The following is a 16,066-nucleotide window of genomic DNA, read 5'->3' on the forward strand; positions in this document are numbered from 1 at the left end:
GAGGCGGGTTGGCGCGGGATGAGCTGAGAGTTTGTGAGGGGCGACAGGAAAGAAAGGGAAAAGAGCGCTTCATTGGCTCTGGGCAGGCTAAATTGAACAGCGCTGATCGCAAGAGCGCGATGTTCCTGCACCCGTGTCACAGTAATCCGTACCTCTGCCCTCTGGTCCCTCTCGAATCACGCCGAAAGCGTCGCAGACTGTGCATGACCTCTTCTGTGCCTGAAACGGCTTTGGTCTCTGCCCTCTTGCCAAACCTGGCCCGCTTCCCGAGCCAACCGGTCTTCGTCTTCACTGCACCTCGCTCCACTCGCCCACCATCACATCCGTCCGTCTCTCCACTCCGCCTCTCTACCAACACACAACCACCACTCCTCCCGCCTCGCCTGCTCGCCCGCCCGCTCGCCTTGTACCTCCCGACTCGTCCTCCTCGCCCTCCTCACACTCCCGACGACTGTCGCGCCTGATCTACCCTCTCGCAACGGAGCCTGTACGCTCCGCCAAGGAGCCTCGACTCCCCGGTCGCAATGGACAGCCGCCAGCCGCACAATCACGACCAGGCCCCGTCCAACACGAATCCAAACATCTTCGACGACGAGTATGCCGTCGAAAACTCGTCCGACCTGGACGGCGAATTCGCTGTCGCCGACGGCTTCAGACCGACCGCACAAACACACCCTGACCCAGGTCCCACCTCTGTAGCCTCGCGTACCTCCGCCGCCCTGGAACACAGATGGAGTCGCCAGTCATCCGTCCGCCACTCTATCAGCGAAAACTTTCCTGCCGAAACCAAGAATCCTTCCGGCCCAGGCTCCTCGTCGGTCCAGCCCAGGAGCAGCATCTCCAAGGGCGGCCATGCACCACCAACATCCACGGCCGTACCTGACGAAGGTTCCAACACTCCCGTCGCCGAAAGATCGCAACCCGATTCGCCCGCTGGCCAGCGAGCTGCCATACCACTCCAACACCGCATCTCCATCGCGTCGACATCATCGTTTGCGACCGTCCAAAACTCGAGTAGTCCGTACGCCGCTGCCAACTCGGGGCCCAGTCATCCGTATGGCATGTACCCCCAGGGCACTGGGCTCACCAGGTCCCTCAGTACCAGTACTACCGCGACCTCGAGGACCCCAGGACGCTCGTCGGTCGCTGGCCAAGGGCCACAACACCCTTACGCCATGTATCAGCAAAATGTTGTCGATGACCCTGACGAGATTCAGAGCGCACCAGCAGTGCCAAATCCCATTCCAGTAGGCTTTCCAGGATTAGGAGCGGGCTTCCATCGACAGATTGGACCAGACGGCGAAGAGCAGGACATCATCGGACCAGACGGACACATGGAACAACTACCACCGTATTCTAGATTTCCCGAAGAAGGACCAACAAAGGCTTCGCTACTTGCTGTGCCGGAAGAGTTTGCCATGTACGAAACGGAGACACCAGCAACAGGCGGAGCAACGGCGACCGGAGCCTCGGGGGTAGCCGGAGCCGCTGCAGGAGCCGCTGCCAATCCGTCTGCTGAAGCTTTGGTCGGAAACAACGCCACAACGAATCGCGCAGTGACAAATGGGCCCAACGAACCACAAAACGGACAAGGTCAAACTGGATCGGATGCTTCCAGCACAGTAGTAGGGACGGAAAACGAACGTAGGCCATGGAGCGAAAAGACCTGGGATGAGAAGAAGAAGACGAAAATACTATGGGGCAGAGTCCCACTCTGGCTGCTGATCATAGCTTTGGTCATCATTTTGATTCTCGCCATTGTGCTAGGCGCCGTGATTGGCACATTGGTAGCAAAGGAGAAGATGGCTGATAAGAAGCACCAGTACCAGTACGCGATTCTTCCCTCCGTTGCCCATGCATATCTAACCTTGCAACAGGAATCCAAGCGCCGTGCTCACTTCAAGAATCGATGCAACGCCTATTCCTACGCCGACAAACCTCCCCGCTCTTCCCCTTGGCAAGTTTGCTCTGCCGATCCGCAGTCCGGATGTTTCGAGTAACGAGTGTCTTTCCATTTCGGACCAAAACGATGCGTGGTCTTGCGATATGGAGGGCGCGCCCATCGAGCTCAATGTGCAAAATCCTTCAGCCAAAGGCCTCGCTGCATGGATGAACCCTTTGCGAAATGCTTCTGGCGTCAACTACGGTACCCAGGTCCCCAAGATTGCGCCAATTCTCTTGGACTTGGTTGAGGACCTCGACAGTCCCAGCGATGGACCGGCATGGCATTTTCAGACCCTGTACGACAAGATGGTTATTTTGAGGCACGAAGACCTCAACGTCAACTCGGCATCAAACAATGACGGCAAGGTCAAACGACAGAACTCTCCGCCTTGGGCCACTGGAAGCTTCCAAATGCCGCCAGGATTTCTGCACCGTGGTCAAGTAGTAGCCGGAGAAACACCATGGTTATGCATCTGGAACCAGACGTTCCTCGAGACCTTTTTCTATGTTGAGAGGAATAGCACCGCAGTCCAGGCGACGCCGGCAGCGACGACTCCATCTCCGAGCGCCACCTCGCCGTCCGTCTCCACGAGCTACCCGTTCCCCACGTCGGTTGAACCATCAACGACGACGGTTTTCGAGACGTCGCCCACAGTCACGGCATATCAAAAGCGGGGTTCTCCCAGCACCACTGGCCCATCGGATGCATCTTCAACGGATGATCCCGACGAACTCACATGCTATCCGCGCCTGGTCAAGCTCGAGGAGCGGCGGATGGTGACGAATACGGCGCCGTACTGCCAGAAGATGCAGCTTCTAGACGATGGACAGCTGGTCATCTGGCATGACGGCAACGGTGACGTTTTGACAATCGAGCTGAGTGAGAACGAAGACAACGACAACCACGGGAGCGGGAGCGGGAGCTCATCCTCCAAGCGGTCGCTGACGAAGCGGAACAGCGATGGAACTAGTTGCCACTGCCAGTGGACGTACTCGTGATGTTTCTAATTTTTGTGTTTTCTTGTTTCTGGTACTGTCTTGAAAGCATGGTTGCCGCTTATATGCGCGCAGCCTGGAGTTTGGGCACGCGGGGACGACATTGGGACATGGCGCCAAAAGGGTCAACAAGTCATATTTTCTCGATCTTTTTTCATTTTCGTCGTTCTTCGCGCAAAATGCGCTTGAGGTCAAGACCAAGGCCAAGAATATCCCTTTGTTTCATTCAATGGTCAGCTACGGGACTGGCGCCGTGCCTAGGTGTAAGGCCGTGGCTCTGGTACGCGAGCCGCCGTCGATTTTGGCATGTCTTGGCTGGATTCTGAGCGGCTCGTGTGGAAGTTTTTTCTTTTTTGTTTGATCATTTAGGTCATGGGAAAAGTCGTTTACGAGCGACTCGAGCGGTCAAAGGAAGCGGTGGAATTATAGAATCAAAGTTTCTCTCATCATGACGCTGGACGGACAGGTCGGGGCGGCGGCCGTGCGCAGGATGGGCGCATAAACACGGCGAGTCTGGCGAGTGAGGAATATTTGAGTTGGATGAATGATGAATTGAAGGTTGCACTGGATGGGCATGACGCAAGATTAGGTGCGGCTCTTTGGTGGAGGTGTGGTGCACTGCGCTGCAGCATCCAATAGACGGGAGGGACGGGTTGGACGGGGTGGACGGGGATGGGCTAGGGATGCGAGGCGGGTCGAGGTCGCGGAGACGGGAGGGGGTTTCTGTGGTTTGGGCAGCGGTCGAGATATAGTAATGTATCGTGATGGTGGAGCAGGCTCGAGGCAATGGGCAGCGGTTGGGTTGGGTTCCAGGTGGTGGTGGTGTTGTTCTGTTGCGTCGCCGGGAAGGATACGGGGGGCGCGGGCTGAGTGTTGCCAAAATTAGGGCGGCGGGCCGATCAGGTCGTCTCCAAACCCCTGCGACGCCGTGCAGTGCTGTAGTGCGTCGGGTGCCGCCCGCTCAGGCAGGCAGGTCGACTGGTCTGGTCTGGTCTGGTCTGGTGTGGTCTGCGTGCTCCAGAACACCAAAACCCCTCTTCCATTCCTCATCCTCTCCTCGTCCTCTTCCGACAAACACAATCCTCCCCTCTCGCCGCTTTCGTTGCCTCTCCTCTGCGCCCACTCGTTTGCGCATCCCATCCCGACAACCCACCTCATCCCAGTGCTACTTTTGTCGACCCGCCGCTAGTAGCACATCCTGGCCACAGTCCTAATCTGGGGATCGCTGCTCTCTGGAAACGCCTGCCACCCGTTTACCATCTCAAAGCCTCTTTTCCCTCGCTGCTCCATCCGCGCTCGCTCTCCTCTCTCGCCTCAATCCACCCTCCGCCTCCTCCATCATGCGGCCCGCTCAGCTGCTCGCCGCAGTTGTCACGCTGTCATCCCTTTCCGCCGCTTGGCCATGGCCTCCCAACGTCGACGACATCAAGGGAGTCATGGGCATAGAAAACATTCTCTACAGGCGACAAAACAACAACAACAATGACCAGACGTGTGAGTTTTGACCTTTCGACATGTCTGCCGTCACTCATGTTACACGTCCCCTTCTCCTGGACCCTGCATGCGCTGCCCTCGCACATGGCCAAATCAAAATCACTTGCTGACACCCAGAACCCGGGACAGCCTCCTCTAATTCGGCCAAAGAGACGGCCAAAGAAACAACCGACAAGGCCAAGGCAACAACCGACACGGCCTCCAAAACGGCCGCCAAAACCGACAAAACCGATTCTGCCTCAGGAACCGCTGCAAAAACGACCGGCGGCACCGCTGCCGCGACAACAGGCAAGTCGGCCGCTACCGAGACCGCATCCAAGACGGGCAAGCAGACAGGAACCGGCAAGAGCAAGGGCACCGCCACCAGCAAGAAGACGTTCGGCGCCACGGCAGGCTATGGAGGTATTTCCATGATTACGCCTGCAGCGACCGACCAATCCTCGTTCTACAAGATTGGTGACTGGGTCAGCTTTGCTTGGAACTACACTTCGCTGTCGGTTACGCCCAAGCACATCAATGTCCTCGCCAGCTGCAGCAAGAACCAGGAAACGTATACTCTCGCATCCAACATGAGCGTCGAAAAGACGGGCATGATCTACTGGGACACGGGCGAGTACCAAAAGACGGCCACCAAGTCGCTCATAATGGAAACCTACACGCTCATCGTTTACGACGCCGATTCGAGCATTTCGGCAACGGCCGCACCAGGCTATCTCGGCGTGGCCGACACTTTCTATTTTGGAATGTATCTTCCTCAGGCATACACGCCGCGTTCAGGTAAGTCGAGTCGACCCGATGAAACGCCCAGCCCCGGCCCAGCCCCTCTCCTCCCCTCCCCTCCTCAACGACGAAACGCATTTTGGTTGGCGTTTCCCGCTAACAAATGAATTACAGAATGGTCATGCGCGGGCTGCTCTGCTGGAAACCCGTCCCTCGAACGCCAGACTCTCGGATTCCTCTTTGGAAGCTTTGCCATCACGGTGATAACCTTTACGTGGTTCGTCATCGGGGCTGGTGTCGTATAAGAGCTTGCGGAGCATCAGGAAGCATCGACAGGATCGAAGAATGAAAAAAAAACAAACAACTGCCCACCAAGGCATCTGCGCGCGAAATCTCTCTTCTTTGCTGATGACTTTGAAAAACTCTCTACCTTTTACCTAATCTGTCGCATCTGGTTTGTTTTGGGCGGATTCTGTCGTCATTGAGAATGCTGGGGCTGGGCTGGTGGATTGGGCTGCAAGCAGCTGCATACAACCGCCTCTGACAGCAACGACAGCGGGGAAGCGCAATTGACGAATGTCCTTCGTCCGATTTACACGGCGTGAATTGACAAGAGAGCGCATCGATGGAAAGGAACAGGAGTCGACGCACAGCGAGCGCACAGCTGCTGTGGCTTCACTCAAAAAACGAAGCGTTCTAAGCGTGTGGCAGAGATCGACGAAGCCTGCTCCAGCGGCCATTGCTGAGAAAAGAGACGAGGGCGGCACCGCTTGTTTTGCCTTTTAAATCCTTCCATGTGTTTGGACATTTCCCCCTTCTTTCCCTCTCGTTTCTTGTCTCTTTTACTGTCCATCTTTCATCCCTCCTTTTTCCGGTTTTCTGTCTGCAATCATCATCATCAAAGGAGGAAAGGCGTCTATTTTGGAAGGCTACTACGACAAGGAAAGTAAGGGCTCCAAAGGGAAGCAGGAGTAATGGCGAAAAGGATCGAGGACTCTGCGAGTTGGGGAGAGAAATGATGAAGAGGCAGAGACCGACTACTGCTACTGCGAGCGAGAAAACAGACGAGAGTCGTGGAGTGCCCTGGACAGGAGCGGAGCGGAGCAGAGTACGGTATGCATGCATGGCCACGGCGATATATACATCATTTTCCATCATTTCAACTTCTTTACCTTCCAACGCTTGCTTGCTTGCGTGCGTCATTCGTGCCATGCCGCTGGCTCAGTCTGTCAATCCGCCCGTGTCCCCCCTTTCCCCGTGTCTTCCTTCCATCACCTCCCCGCATCCATTCAACACTAATGGTAGAACCAATGTCATCTCGATAATGCAATGCGATTTGTCTCATTCAGGCTAGGCTGTCTACAGAGCCCAGCCGCGCTCCCCTCGCCTCCTCGATAGCAACAAAAAGCCAAACGCGCGGGTATCAAACACCACCGACTCACGGTCATCCATCCGTCCACCATTCAAGGTGCTCTTAGTCTCTCCACCCCTCATCTCCTCTTGACCCTCTTCCTCTCCCGCCCCTCAGGCGTCCCCACACGCTCCACGCTCTCCCTCGGCGTGCCTGCCGACGGATCGCGCTCGCCCAACGCCGCCTTGGTGCCCTCGCGCGGCAGGCGCGCCGCAATCTCGACGACGTCGGCGGGCAGGCAGCGATCCATGACGTCGTCCATGTACTTGCGCACCTCGTCGGCCGGCTTGACCCAGCGCCACAGGCAGCCCAGCACGGCCGGGTTGCTGTCGGCGGCGCGGAAGCGCACCGTGATGGGCTGGTAGTACTCCTTGAGCGCCTGGTAGTACGGGTTGGAGCGCGCCAGCGTGTTCATGGCGGCCAGGTCGATCTTTTGCACCTTGAGAAAGGACGCGAGTACTTGGTTGCCTGGCAATGCTTCGAGGATTGTTTCGCGCGGGAAGAGCAGCCGGTCGCCGTTGGTGTTGAAGTCGATACAGAGGGCGCGATAGGTTATTTGAGGAGGCGGAGGCGGTTGGACTGGCTGAGGTGGTGGTTGCGGGTGGGGTTGCGGGTGCTGGTGCGGCTGTGGTGGCCGTTGCTGCTGGTGCTGTTGGTGCTGCGGTGGCGGCGGGGCAGGTGATTTTGTTGGAGCTGTCACCGCTGATGATGGTTGAGGCGGCGGGTAGTGGCCAAAAGGAGAAGGCTGCGGAGGAGGCGTATAGAATGTCATTGGCGGTTGTTGGGGCATATTTGACGGAGCTGACGCTGAAGGCGTCGGCTTTGCGGGAGTAGGTGTACCCGTTGATGCTATCGAAGGAGTCCCTTGAGGCGGAGCATTCCCAGGTCGCGGAGGGACTGGGGTCTGTTGAGCTGGAGTAACAGGTGGTGTTGCGCTGGCAACATGAGCTGGGACTGATGGCCTGGTGGTTGGAGGCGGCGGTTGTGCCTTTTGCGCCTGAGCTTGAGCCTGAGCCTTCTTTTGTGCCTCCAGCCGCTCATTCAACTCCGTAATATGACCCTGGAAATACTCCAGTTGCTCCTTTGTCGCGTCGCCTCTCGCGACAATCTTCATCACATCTCTTAGCTTGTAATTTGTATTTGCTCGTTCCGCAAGCATGTGGATGACCGGATCGGGCGCAGGTTTGGGCGCGGGAGTAGCGACCTCAGCTGCAGGAGGCCGAGTCGGAGTAGGACGAGCAGGCGGCGGAGGCTGCGGTGGTCTGCTGGGTGTCTGTTTCGGGGGAGGTGGCGGATGTTTTGGCGCGGCGTTGGGTGACTGATAACTGTATGGATGAGAGGCAGCGTACCCGCCATGGTATTGCGCATGGTTTCCATAGGTCACTGGCTGATGTACCGGTGGCTTTGGCTTTGGCGGCGGAGGTACCGTATTTTCCCTCATCGTCCAGATAGTTATATCCCATTGATGCGGATCAATGTAAAGCTTGCAGTTGCCTTCTCTCTTCATCTGTTTCGCCTTCACCGAATCCTTCTCGTCGGCCTCATTCTCCCCCTTGTCTTTGTCTTTCCCCTTTTCCTTTTCCCTTTCCTTGTGGCCTGGCAGCCTCTTCTTACCAGCCTTACTGTAGTATAGCTCGAAGATTCCCGGAGTCATCCATTTCTGTCGCGATCTCTCGAGTGCTGCTTTCAAAACGCCACTGGACTCGCAGATTAGTTCGTGGTTGAGCATGAACACACATGGACTACACACCTTTCGGTGACCGTTTGCCATTCCGAGTCCGGCAAGTCTGGGGGTTGGGGTTCCTTGAGCTCAGGAATAGGATGTCCAGGCGCAAGTTTTGTCGGAAGCGGAGGAGGTGCTGGGGTCGCTGATTTCGCAGGCTGAACCGTCTTTTCCTTGGCCGGGGTGTGCTTTCTCTTGTCCTTGTTGGGCGCTTGCTTTGGCGGCGTGGGTTCAGGCGGAGGATCTGGTTTCTGGTTGCGGGTGGATTTTCTACGCGGTTCTGGTTGCATTTTCGCGATGAGACGGGAGATGGAAGGATCGCGGTTGGACGACTGCGGCCGTGGACATGAAGAATCGATATTTGAACGTGGAGCGCCTCAGGTTATAGCGGCATCACAGGAGAGATGGAAAACTAGACGAAGCGAGTGTCGCGTCCGAAAGCGCGTCATGTTGGGTGGAAGAGAGGGAGAGGGCCAAAAGAAGTTGCCGCGGCGGAAAACGAAGCGGAAGTGGCGCCAAGCCAAGCTGGAGCTCATCCGCTGATCTCTCCCAATCACCCACCCAGATAACACATCAATTTGCTCTCTCCTTGCATTCACTGGAACTCGTCCGTAATTTCTGCGTCTGTATAATACTCCCGTTCCTCTCCTAGGCTTGAGATTTTGATGGAGCGCTAGAAGCCCTGGATCAGCGTGTGTACGGTATTTGGCTGCGTTACTCCAGAGGAAACTAAAAGTTGGTCCGGGGAAGACGATAAGTCGGTGTACGTACTCTATTTGCCTTCTCTTCATTTTGAAAGGTCTTCCCTACAGTCATGCCTAGTTGGGGGCTCATATTTCCACATGATTACGAAAGATCGCCTCATCTAGGCACCTACTTTTCCCACTTTTGGTTCTCCCTGCCACTAGTCGTATCTACGCAGTGCCAAAGACTGATTCTCAATTTGCAGCAGATCATGGTGGCCTATAAACCGATTCTCAAAGTGGGCTACTTTGGCCTCGCGGCCGTTGGAGCAGCTTATGCCATTTTTGTCTACTGCTTGACCAACCAACATCTACAAAGACAGTATGTTGACACCAAGTTCCGCTCAAACATAGACTCTAACAAGCTTGCAGTGCCCTTTACGCCCACAAGATTGTAAATGCCTGGTGGGCAGATCCGTATAAACCGCAATCCTTCGGGTTCGCCAGTGCGTCCTAGAAATGTCCAGCGTCAACCCAGCTTGCGCTGACTGAATTTCCAGAAAACCAAGTTACGCCGTTCAACATCACTACACCAGACAACGAGACGCTCTTTGCATGGCACGTACTACCCTTCAACGTGTACGAGAAGCATGAAGATGAGCTCCTGGACGAGCCTGTTGGCCCCGTCAACGACCGATTCCCGCAGACCAAGGCTTTCAAGCTCCTGACCGAAGACCCCAAAGCTCGCCTCGTCATCAACTGTAAGACATGACCTCTCTTGTACGAATCACTCTCTAACACATTACAGTCCACGGCGTAAGTGTCCCCTGATGCGACAAGCACATTCCCCTTCCGCATCCCCTATCCTCAAACTAACCACCATGACCACATGCACAGAACGCCGGCAACATCGCCCAAGGCTGGCGCACCAGCACCTACCGCAGCCTCACGACACTGCCCAACGTGCATGTCCTGACGCTCGACTACCGCGGCTTCGGCCACAGCACAGGATCCCCGAGCGAAGCCGGCCTCATCACAGACGGCGCCGCGCTCGTCGCTTTCGCCCTCGAGACTCTACGAATCCCGCCCGCTCGCATCGTCATCCTGGGACAGTCTCTCGGCACCGCCGTCGCGACCGCCGTCGGATTGCAGTTCACCGCGCCCGAGGCGGGCCTGGCGTTGTTGCCGCAGCGCGGACAGGACGACGACTTTGGAGACGCTCTCAAGGAGAGACTGCGCGCGTTGAGTCCGGTGGCAAGCGGCGCGCATTTCGCCGGCGTCGTGCTCGCGGCGCCATTCACCAGTCTGCCCGTCCTCGTCGACACATACCGCATCTTTGGTATCGTGCCCATTCTTTCGCCGATGCGGCAGTACCCTCGCATACAAAACTGGCTGCGCTCGCACATTGTCGACGAGTGGAACACTCAGGGCCGGATTGAGGCGTTGGTGCGCGAGTCTGCTACTAACGCCGATGATAAAAACGGTCGTCAGGGGAAAGCCGGGTTGCATTTGCACATCGTCCATGCCAAGAACGATTTCGAGATCCCGTGGAAGCATGGACAACAGCTGTGGGAGACGGCGAGCGAGAAGTTGATCGAAGTGGGTGGCGGCGAGCAAGCAGTCAAGGTCGTAGAGCGGCGACTTGAAGCGGATGAGGGGAGGTCGGGCGTGATGAGGAGGGTGGCGGATGGGTCGGGTAACGACGTGAGGTTGGATTTGGTGCCGTATGGAGGTGAGCTCCCTTTCTTTTGCGTTGCTATTTTTTGCAAGTGCTAAACCGAACGTAGGTCACAACCGTGTCGTCACTTTTGCAACAGTCACTTTGGCTGTTCAGCGAGCCTTTGATGCCGCGGAGGCTCTGGTTTAAGTTGGAGTCTTTCACTGCATTAGAGGAGATGGATCTTTAGACAGAAGAGAGGAGTGTGGTATCGCTTTTCCCGTTTTCACCCTAGACAACATGTATAAATGTACAATAGAAACCAGTCCCAATCGCCCAAAAACAATGGTGGATCTATATTTCAGATCCGTCTAAATGCAGTCCTCGCTGTATGCGATGCGCAACATGTCTATCATTGTAGATCATTGTACAAGCCGACGGTCTCTCGTCTATTTGTGCCTGTCGGCCTGGGCCTTTTCGTACTTTGAGATCAAATCCTTTTGAAGCTGCATGGGCGCAGGGGCGTAATGGCTGAACTCCATAGAGAATTCGCCCTTGCCCTGAGTTGCCGCGCGCAGCAGCGACGAGAAACCAAACATGCCGTGAAGGCTGCAGTCGGCCTGGAGCTGGAAGTCGTCGGCACCAATGTCGGTGTCGATGATGTTGGCGCTTCTCTTGTTGAGCAGGCCGACGACGTTGCCCTGGAACTCGACTGGTGCGGAAATCGACGTCTTCATGACGGGCTCCAAGATTTGCGGGCGGCCCTGCATCATTGACTTGCGGAAAGCTTGCTGCACAGCCGTACGGAAAGCGTGCTCGGAAGAATCGACAGCGTGGGTGGCACCGTCTTCAATGACCATGGTGGTTCCGAGTACGCGGTGCCCAACGAGGGGACCCTTTTCGCAGGCGTCGTTGAAACCCTTTTCACAAGCAAACAGGTACTTTTCATCAATGGTACCACCAACGACGCGCTGTTCAAACTCGTTCTTGTCGTAGCTGCCGCAGGGCTCCATGTATCCGATGACACGGGCGTAGTCACCAGCACCACCAGTTTGTCTCTTGAGGGTGTGGTCAAATTTGACCGTCTCGCTAATGGTCTCGCGGAACGCGACCTGAGGCTGTCCAACGACACAGTCGACCTTGTACTCACGGCGCATGCGTTCGACGTAAATGTCCAAGTGGAGTTCTCCCATACCGGAGATGATGGTTTGCTGCGACTCGGTGTCGACGTGAACGCGGAAGGTGGGATCCTCGCGCTGGAAACGGTTCATGGCCTTGGAGAATTGGGTGCCGTCCTTGGAGTTCTTGGGGGAAATCGAGAGTGAGATGACAGGTTCGGGGACGAACATCGAGGACTGTCGGAATTAGCACAAGAAAAGGCACCAAATAACGTGTCTCTTACCATAGAGTACTTGACCTTGCCGTCAGTGAAGGTGTCTCCAGATGCGCAGTCCACGCCAAAGACGGCGCAGATTTCACCTGCACCAATCTCTTGCACTTCCTCCATCTCGTTGGAGTGCATGCGGACGATCCTGGGAACCTTGATCTTCTTTTCCGACTTTGCGTTGTAGACGAACATGCCCTTCTTCAGAGTGCCCTGGTAGACACGGATGTACGTCAACTGTCCATAGGGACTCTCCTCCAGCTTGAAAGCCAGGCCGCAGAAGGGCAGAGAATTGTACGAAACCATCTTGACAGGAGCTTCGGCGCGCTTCCGGTCCAAAGCCATGTTGGTGACTTCGGCAGGGTTGGGCAAGTAGTCGATGACGGCATCGAGCATAGGCTGGACAGACTTGTCGGCGAGAGCAGAGCCCATCATGACGGGGGTAAACTTGAGGCCGATTGTGGCGCGGCGGATGGCAGCCTTCATCTGATCCTGGGTAGGCTCCTCGCCCTCCAGGAAGAGATCCGCAATCTCTTCGTCTACATCAGCGAGCGTCTCAATCAGCTTCGCGCGTCTTTCCTGGGCAACAGGAAGAACGTCGGCAGGGATCTCGTCCGTCTCCCGAATGATTTCGCCATTTTCTCCATCGTTGTATATGGCCTTCATGCGGATCAAATCTACAACACCCTGGAACTCGTCCTCGGCGCCAATGGGAACCTGAATCGCAGCAGCAGGTATTTTGAGCTTGTAGCTGATTTGGTCGACAGCCTTGAATGGATTGGCTCCCATGCGATCCATTTTGTTGATGAAGGAAATCCTGGGCACATTGTAGCGACGCATCTGCCTGTCGACCGTGATGGTCTGCGACTGGACACCGGAGACGGCACAGAGAATCATGACTGCGCCGTCCAGAACGCGCAGCGCACGCTCGACCTCGATTGTGAAATCAATGTGACCGGGGGTGTCGATCAAGTTGATGTGGTACTTTTGATCCTGGCCTTCCTTGTCCTTTTTCACCCAGTCACAGAAAGTCGCAGCGGACTGGATGGTGATGCCCTTTTCGCGCTCCAGGTCCATCGAGTCCATCTTGGCGCCGACGGCATCCTTGCCGCGAACTTCGTGGATTGCCTTGATTCTGCCCGTGTAGAACAGCACACGCTCCGTGGCTGTAGTCTTGCCGGAATCGATGTGCGCCTAAGAGATTGTTAGCTGATGTGGCACAGCTGCTAACCAGCCGATCGGCTTTCCTAGGATACGCACAGCGATACCAATGTTTCTCACTTTGTCCAAGCGGGCATGCTCTTTCGGATCGAGGTTTTCGAGAATCGCTTCCTGGCTAAGTTGAGACGGGTCATGGAGCGCGGCTTCCAATCTGCAAGACCGTTAGCTTCGATACAGCACGAGATCGATTGTGGGTACTCACACTTGAGCGGCAGCTCCAGACTGCCACCTCCTGGGTGACCATAGTCTCGAGCCTGGTGTCTGGGTCACTCCAAGTCGCGCCGGAGCTGGACGAAGCACGGCAGTGGATGCGCACCGTGTCTGAAGAAGTTGGGACTGGCGGCAGCCACTGCGTGCTCCGGAGGCCAGAGAGCGTGCCGTCGCCGAGGCTTGCGTCCTGATCAAACCGGTAGCCCTCATCTTGACTCCAACCCTCTGCGGCGAAAAAGACGAAAGGATGGCGGGAGATGGATGCGGAGATCGGCCGGGAGCATTGACCGCGACGGGGAACTTTTTTATGGCGCGCGGCATTGGATGGCGGCGGCGGCGCCCAACCAACCAACACGGCGGCGGACAGCGACGAGCGAACCGCAATTTTACCGGCACATCAACAATGTACATGTAACTAAGTCGGTCTCCATCGTTGTAGCAGTTGAATATTGGAAGTGTGACTGTTCACGATATAGATGCTGTCCCTAATGCAAATTGTACATCTCATGACTCCGCAAATGCACACGCATCGCTCTTCCGCATAAAGAGCAAAACTAGAGCATGACAACACCAACCCCACCCATGTGCTTTCCTGACGCCACGTTCTTCTCATCAGTACCCCCAAGAAGAGGTGCCGTGCGGTAGTTGTACAAGTAATAATGCAGCTGTCCATCTCCAGCCCCAAACTTTTGCTCCTCCAAGAAGAGCGGGTTGTCGAGGAGGGTGAGGGCGTTGAGCACGTCAAATTTGGCCTATCGCAGGTTAGTCAATGCAAGAAATCACCATGCCATCTCCACTTACTTTTTTGGCCAGAATGAGGCAGTCCTTCATCAACTCATTCAGCCTAACCTTTAGCTCCTTCTCACCACCCGTGAAAGCCGTCTCCGTGGCGTAGTAGTAGAGGTACGCAGCCCTCACGGTGCGGTTTGCCTTGTCCTGGATGATTGTTGACTCGAGGCAGTAAAAGGAGAAAAAGTCGGTGATTTTGCCGCTCGAGGGATCCTCGACCACATACGACCAGACAACTTGCTCATTCGCGCCGTCCTCTTTGTGGAGAAGCCAATGCTCAACCTCTTCTTTGCTGAACTCTTGGGCCATTTGACTGCGCTGGAGATACCGAGTGAGGAGGTCTTGTACACCTTCGACATCCTTGAGCTGCATGGGGCGAAGCCCATTGGTAGCCGTTCTCTCCGGAAGCTTGTACTTGAGAACCTGCCGCTGCTTGGTTGATCCGCGAGGCAGAGGCGAGAATCCAACTTCATAAAGCTTCTCCCAGTCAATGCTCCGGTGATAATAGCGACAAGTGGCCACTGGAGTCGGGAGGATGACACCAGCGGTGTAGATGGCCTGGTAAATGCCGTTGAGGTAGCACCTGCGGGTGATTTCCTTGATCAAAGTGGGAGCCAGGCGCTTTGAGCGGAGTTTCTTGTGGACGCAAAGGAAGTTGATCTCGATGCTGTTGACTGTCTTGCTGCGGACACGGAGTCGGACAGGAACGCCGGAAATGAATGCGACGAGTTTGCGGGACTGCGTGGCGCGTACGCCTACGTGCCAAATGTCACGCCAGCCCGGTGCCTTCAATGCCCAGTTCAAAAAGGAAGCCGAATAATTGAACCGGAACATGGCCTCGCCGTCCTCTACGTAGTGGTGCGACAGGAGCTCATAGACCTCCTGCAGCTCCGTGGCATCTTGCAGGTTCATGGTGACCCATTCGAATCCCTCGACCATTGGAGCAGGCTCTTTGGACACCTTGTCTACGTCAATCATCTTGATTGGACCATCTTCCGCCAGCTTGCCCTTTTCTTCGAAGCTGGGCACAGGCTGCGTCTGCCAGAATTTGTAACTCGACATGTCCTTCTTGTTGTTGCTGGTGGAAAGGCCAGTCAAAATGTCCGCCAAGCTCAGGTTCTTCAACATGTCGTTGATTTGTGCGTCGCTCATGCCGCTGACATCGGATTTGAGGGCAGGGTTCATGGCCAGTAGTGCTTCCAGCTGTTCTCTGTTCACTGCTGGCTTGGAGGAACTTGATGATGCTTCGGCGCTGGAGCTTCCCGTCAATGCCTCCTTAAGCTTCTTCTTCTTGCTCTTCTTCTTCTTCTTCTTTGCTTCGGGTGCGGCCGTGCTGTCTGCTGCCCCATCGTGCCCCTCGTCGGCTGAGGATTGTTCTTCGTGCTCGTCGTTCGCGTTGGTGGTTTCGGCGACAGCCTCTGCTGCGGCCTCGGCTGCGGCCGTGTTGTCGACCGGTCTCGACTCGCTCGACATGTTGGGTGTCGAGATAGTGGGCAGAGGGCGTGGTTGATCGAGGTGACGGTGAGGTGGTAAAGGCACGCGGGGTGGTGGGGCTACGAGCGCTTCTCAACCACGCAACCCGGCAGGTATGCGTCGATGAGAGGAGGTGGTCCGAGCTTTTTCAAGGCAGTCCGAGTGCGTGTTTACAAGTCAGCTTCTTCTGAAGTCCGCTTCTTCCTAATCGTTGTTGGCTTCATAAGAGCTAGGCAAGTCATGATTTTGAAGACCACAGTCGCTAGTGTTCAATCCTCTGCATGATACAAAGAGATTGTTGATTCAAATACTATCGCTGTACCAGTGTCCTCCTGCAGGAGAGCTCCAAATTTATTTCCAA

At 55.8% G+C, this 16,066-nt stretch overlaps 7 protein-coding genes across 7 annotated transcripts; 3 read left to right on the plus strand and 4 right to left on the minus strand.

The window, feature by feature from the left end:
* Positions 1–524: 524 nt before the first annotated feature.
* Positions 525–2,943, plus strand: J3D65DRAFT_545147 (uncharacterized protein; the record flags this gene model as incomplete). Its single annotated transcript, XM_066796749.1, has 4 exons — positions 525–875; positions 942–1,526; positions 1,665–1,828; positions 1,878–2,943. 4 exons carry the CDS (start codon positions 525–527, stop codon positions 2,941–2,943), a joined length of 2,166 nt encoding a protein of 721 aa, XP_066659537.1.
* A 1,649-nt stretch (positions 2,944–4,592) lies between these two features.
* Positions 4,593–5,511, plus strand: J3D65DRAFT_609149 (uncharacterized protein). Its single transcript, XM_066798657.1, has 2 exons — positions 4,593–5,211; positions 5,329–5,511. The coding sequence occupies exons 1-2, from the start codon at positions 4,845–4,847 to the stop codon at positions 5,457–5,459; spliced, it is 498 nt and encodes a 165-aa protein (XP_066659538.1). The 5' UTR covers positions 4,593–4,844; the 3' UTR covers positions 5,460–5,511.
* Positions 5,512–5,655: 144 nt separating this feature from the next.
* J3D65DRAFT_13696 (uncharacterized protein) lies at positions 5,656–6,505 on the minus strand. The gene has a single exon (XM_066793950.1). It carries the CDS (start codon positions 6,364–6,366, stop codon positions 5,851–5,853), a length of 516 nt encoding a protein of 171 aa, XP_066659539.1. The 5' UTR covers positions 6,367–6,505; the 3' UTR covers positions 5,656–5,850.
* Positions 6,409–8,934, minus strand: J3D65DRAFT_609154 (uncharacterized protein). Its single transcript, XM_066798658.1, has 2 exons — positions 8,316–8,934; positions 6,409–8,262 (listed from the first exon to the last, which is right to left on the minus strand). The coding sequence occupies exons 1-2, from the start codon at positions 8,576–8,578 to the stop codon at positions 6,645–6,647; spliced, it is 1,881 nt and encodes a 626-aa protein (XP_066659540.1). The 5' UTR covers positions 8,579–8,934; the 3' UTR covers positions 6,409–6,644.
* J3D65DRAFT_609155 (Alpha/Beta hydrolase protein) lies at positions 8,853–10,982 on the plus strand. Its single transcript, XM_066798659.1, has 7 exons — positions 8,853–9,051; positions 9,238–9,353; positions 9,404–9,477; positions 9,532–9,732; positions 9,780–9,787; positions 9,869–10,703; positions 10,759–10,982. The coding sequence occupies exons 2-7, from the start codon at positions 9,244–9,246 to the stop codon at positions 10,836–10,838; spliced, it is 1,308 nt and encodes a 435-aa protein (XP_066659541.1). The 5' UTR covers positions 8,853–9,051; positions 9,238–9,243; the 3' UTR covers positions 10,839–10,982.
* J3D65DRAFT_609160 (P-loop containing nucleoside triphosphate hydrolase protein) lies at positions 10,842–13,726 on the minus strand. The gene is made up of 4 exons (XM_066798660.1): positions 13,436–13,726; positions 13,273–13,384; positions 12,031–13,206; positions 10,842–11,983 (listed from the first exon to the last, which is right to left on the minus strand). Exons 1-4 carry the CDS (start codon positions 13,651–13,653, stop codon positions 11,078–11,080), a joined length of 2,412 nt encoding a protein of 803 aa, XP_066659542.1. The 5' UTR covers positions 13,654–13,726; the 3' UTR covers positions 10,842–11,077.
* Positions 13,727–13,964: 238 nt separating this feature from the next.
* On the minus strand, positions 13,965–15,959 carry J3D65DRAFT_13719 (glycylpeptide N-tetradecanoyltransferase-like protein). The gene is made up of 2 exons (XM_066793955.1): positions 14,245–15,959; positions 13,965–14,195 (listed from the first exon to the last, which is right to left on the minus strand). The coding sequence occupies exons 1-2, from the start codon at positions 15,703–15,705 to the stop codon at positions 13,998–14,000; spliced, it is 1,659 nt and encodes a 552-aa protein (XP_066659543.1). The 5' UTR covers positions 15,706–15,959; the 3' UTR covers positions 13,965–13,997.
* Between the last annotated feature and the right edge of the window lie 107 nt (positions 15,960–16,066).

Source organism: Phyllosticta citribraziliensis (assembly GCF_038025025.1).
Source record: "Phyllosticta citribraziliensis strain CPC 17464 chromosome Unknown J3D65scaffold_1, whole genome shotgun sequence".
NCBI lineage: Eukaryota > Fungi > Ascomycota > Dothideomycetes > Botryosphaeriales > Phyllostictaceae > Phyllosticta > Phyllosticta citribraziliensis.

Bases quoted from the DNA above. Each gene is read 5' to 3' on its own strand.
- J3D65DRAFT_13696 (XM_066793950.1), bottom strand. From the start codon at position 6,366: ATGGCACGAATGACGCACGCAAGCAAGCAAGCGTTGGAAGGTAAAGAA.
- J3D65DRAFT_609154 (XM_066798658.1), bottom strand. From the start codon at position 8,578: ATGCAACCAGAACCGCGTAGAAAATCCACCCGCAACCAGAAACCAGAT. The intron at 8,263-8,315 runs GTGTGTAGTCCA...CTGCGAGTCCAG, and splicing joins TGGCAAACGGTCACCGAAAG to TGGCGTTTTGAAAGCAGCAC.
- J3D65DRAFT_13719 (XM_066793955.1), bottom strand. From the start codon at position 15,705: ATGTCGAGCGAGTCGAGACCGGTCGACAACACGGCCGCAGCCGAGGCC. The intron at 14,196-14,244 runs GTAAGTGGAGAT...AACCTGCGATAG, and splicing joins GCCTCATTCTGGCCAAAAAA to GCCAAATTTGACGTGCTCAA.
- J3D65DRAFT_609155 (XM_066798659.1), top strand. From the start codon at position 9,244: ATGGTGGCCTATAAACCGATTCTCAAAGTGGGCTACTTTGGCCTCGCG. The intron at 9,354-9,403 runs GTATGTTGACAC...ACAAGCTTGCAG, and splicing joins AACCAACATCTACAAAGACA to TGCCCTTTACGCCCACAAGA. The intron at 9,478-9,531 runs GTGCGTCCTAGA...CTGAATTTCCAG, and splicing joins GCAATCCTTCGGGTTCGCCA to AAAACCAAGTTACGCCGTTC.
- J3D65DRAFT_609149 (XM_066798657.1), top strand. From the start codon at position 4,845: ATGATTACGCCTGCAGCGACCGACCAATCCTCGTTCTACAAGATTGGT. The intron at 5,212-5,328 runs GTAAGTCGAGTC...AATGAATTACAG, and splicing joins GGCATACACGCCGCGTTCAG to AATGGTCATGCGCGGGCTGC.
- J3D65DRAFT_609160 (XM_066798660.1), bottom strand. From the start codon at position 13,653: ATGAGGGCTACCGGTTTGATCAGGACGCAAGCCTCGGCGACGGCACGC. The intron at 13,207-13,272 runs GTGCGTATCCTA...ACAATCTCTTAG, and splicing joins TGAGAAACATTGGTATCGCT to GCGCACATCGATTCCGGCAA. The intron at 11,984-12,030 runs GTAAGAGACACG...TAATTCCGACAG, and splicing joins GCAAGGTCAAGTACTCTATG to TCCTCGATGTTCGTCCCCGA.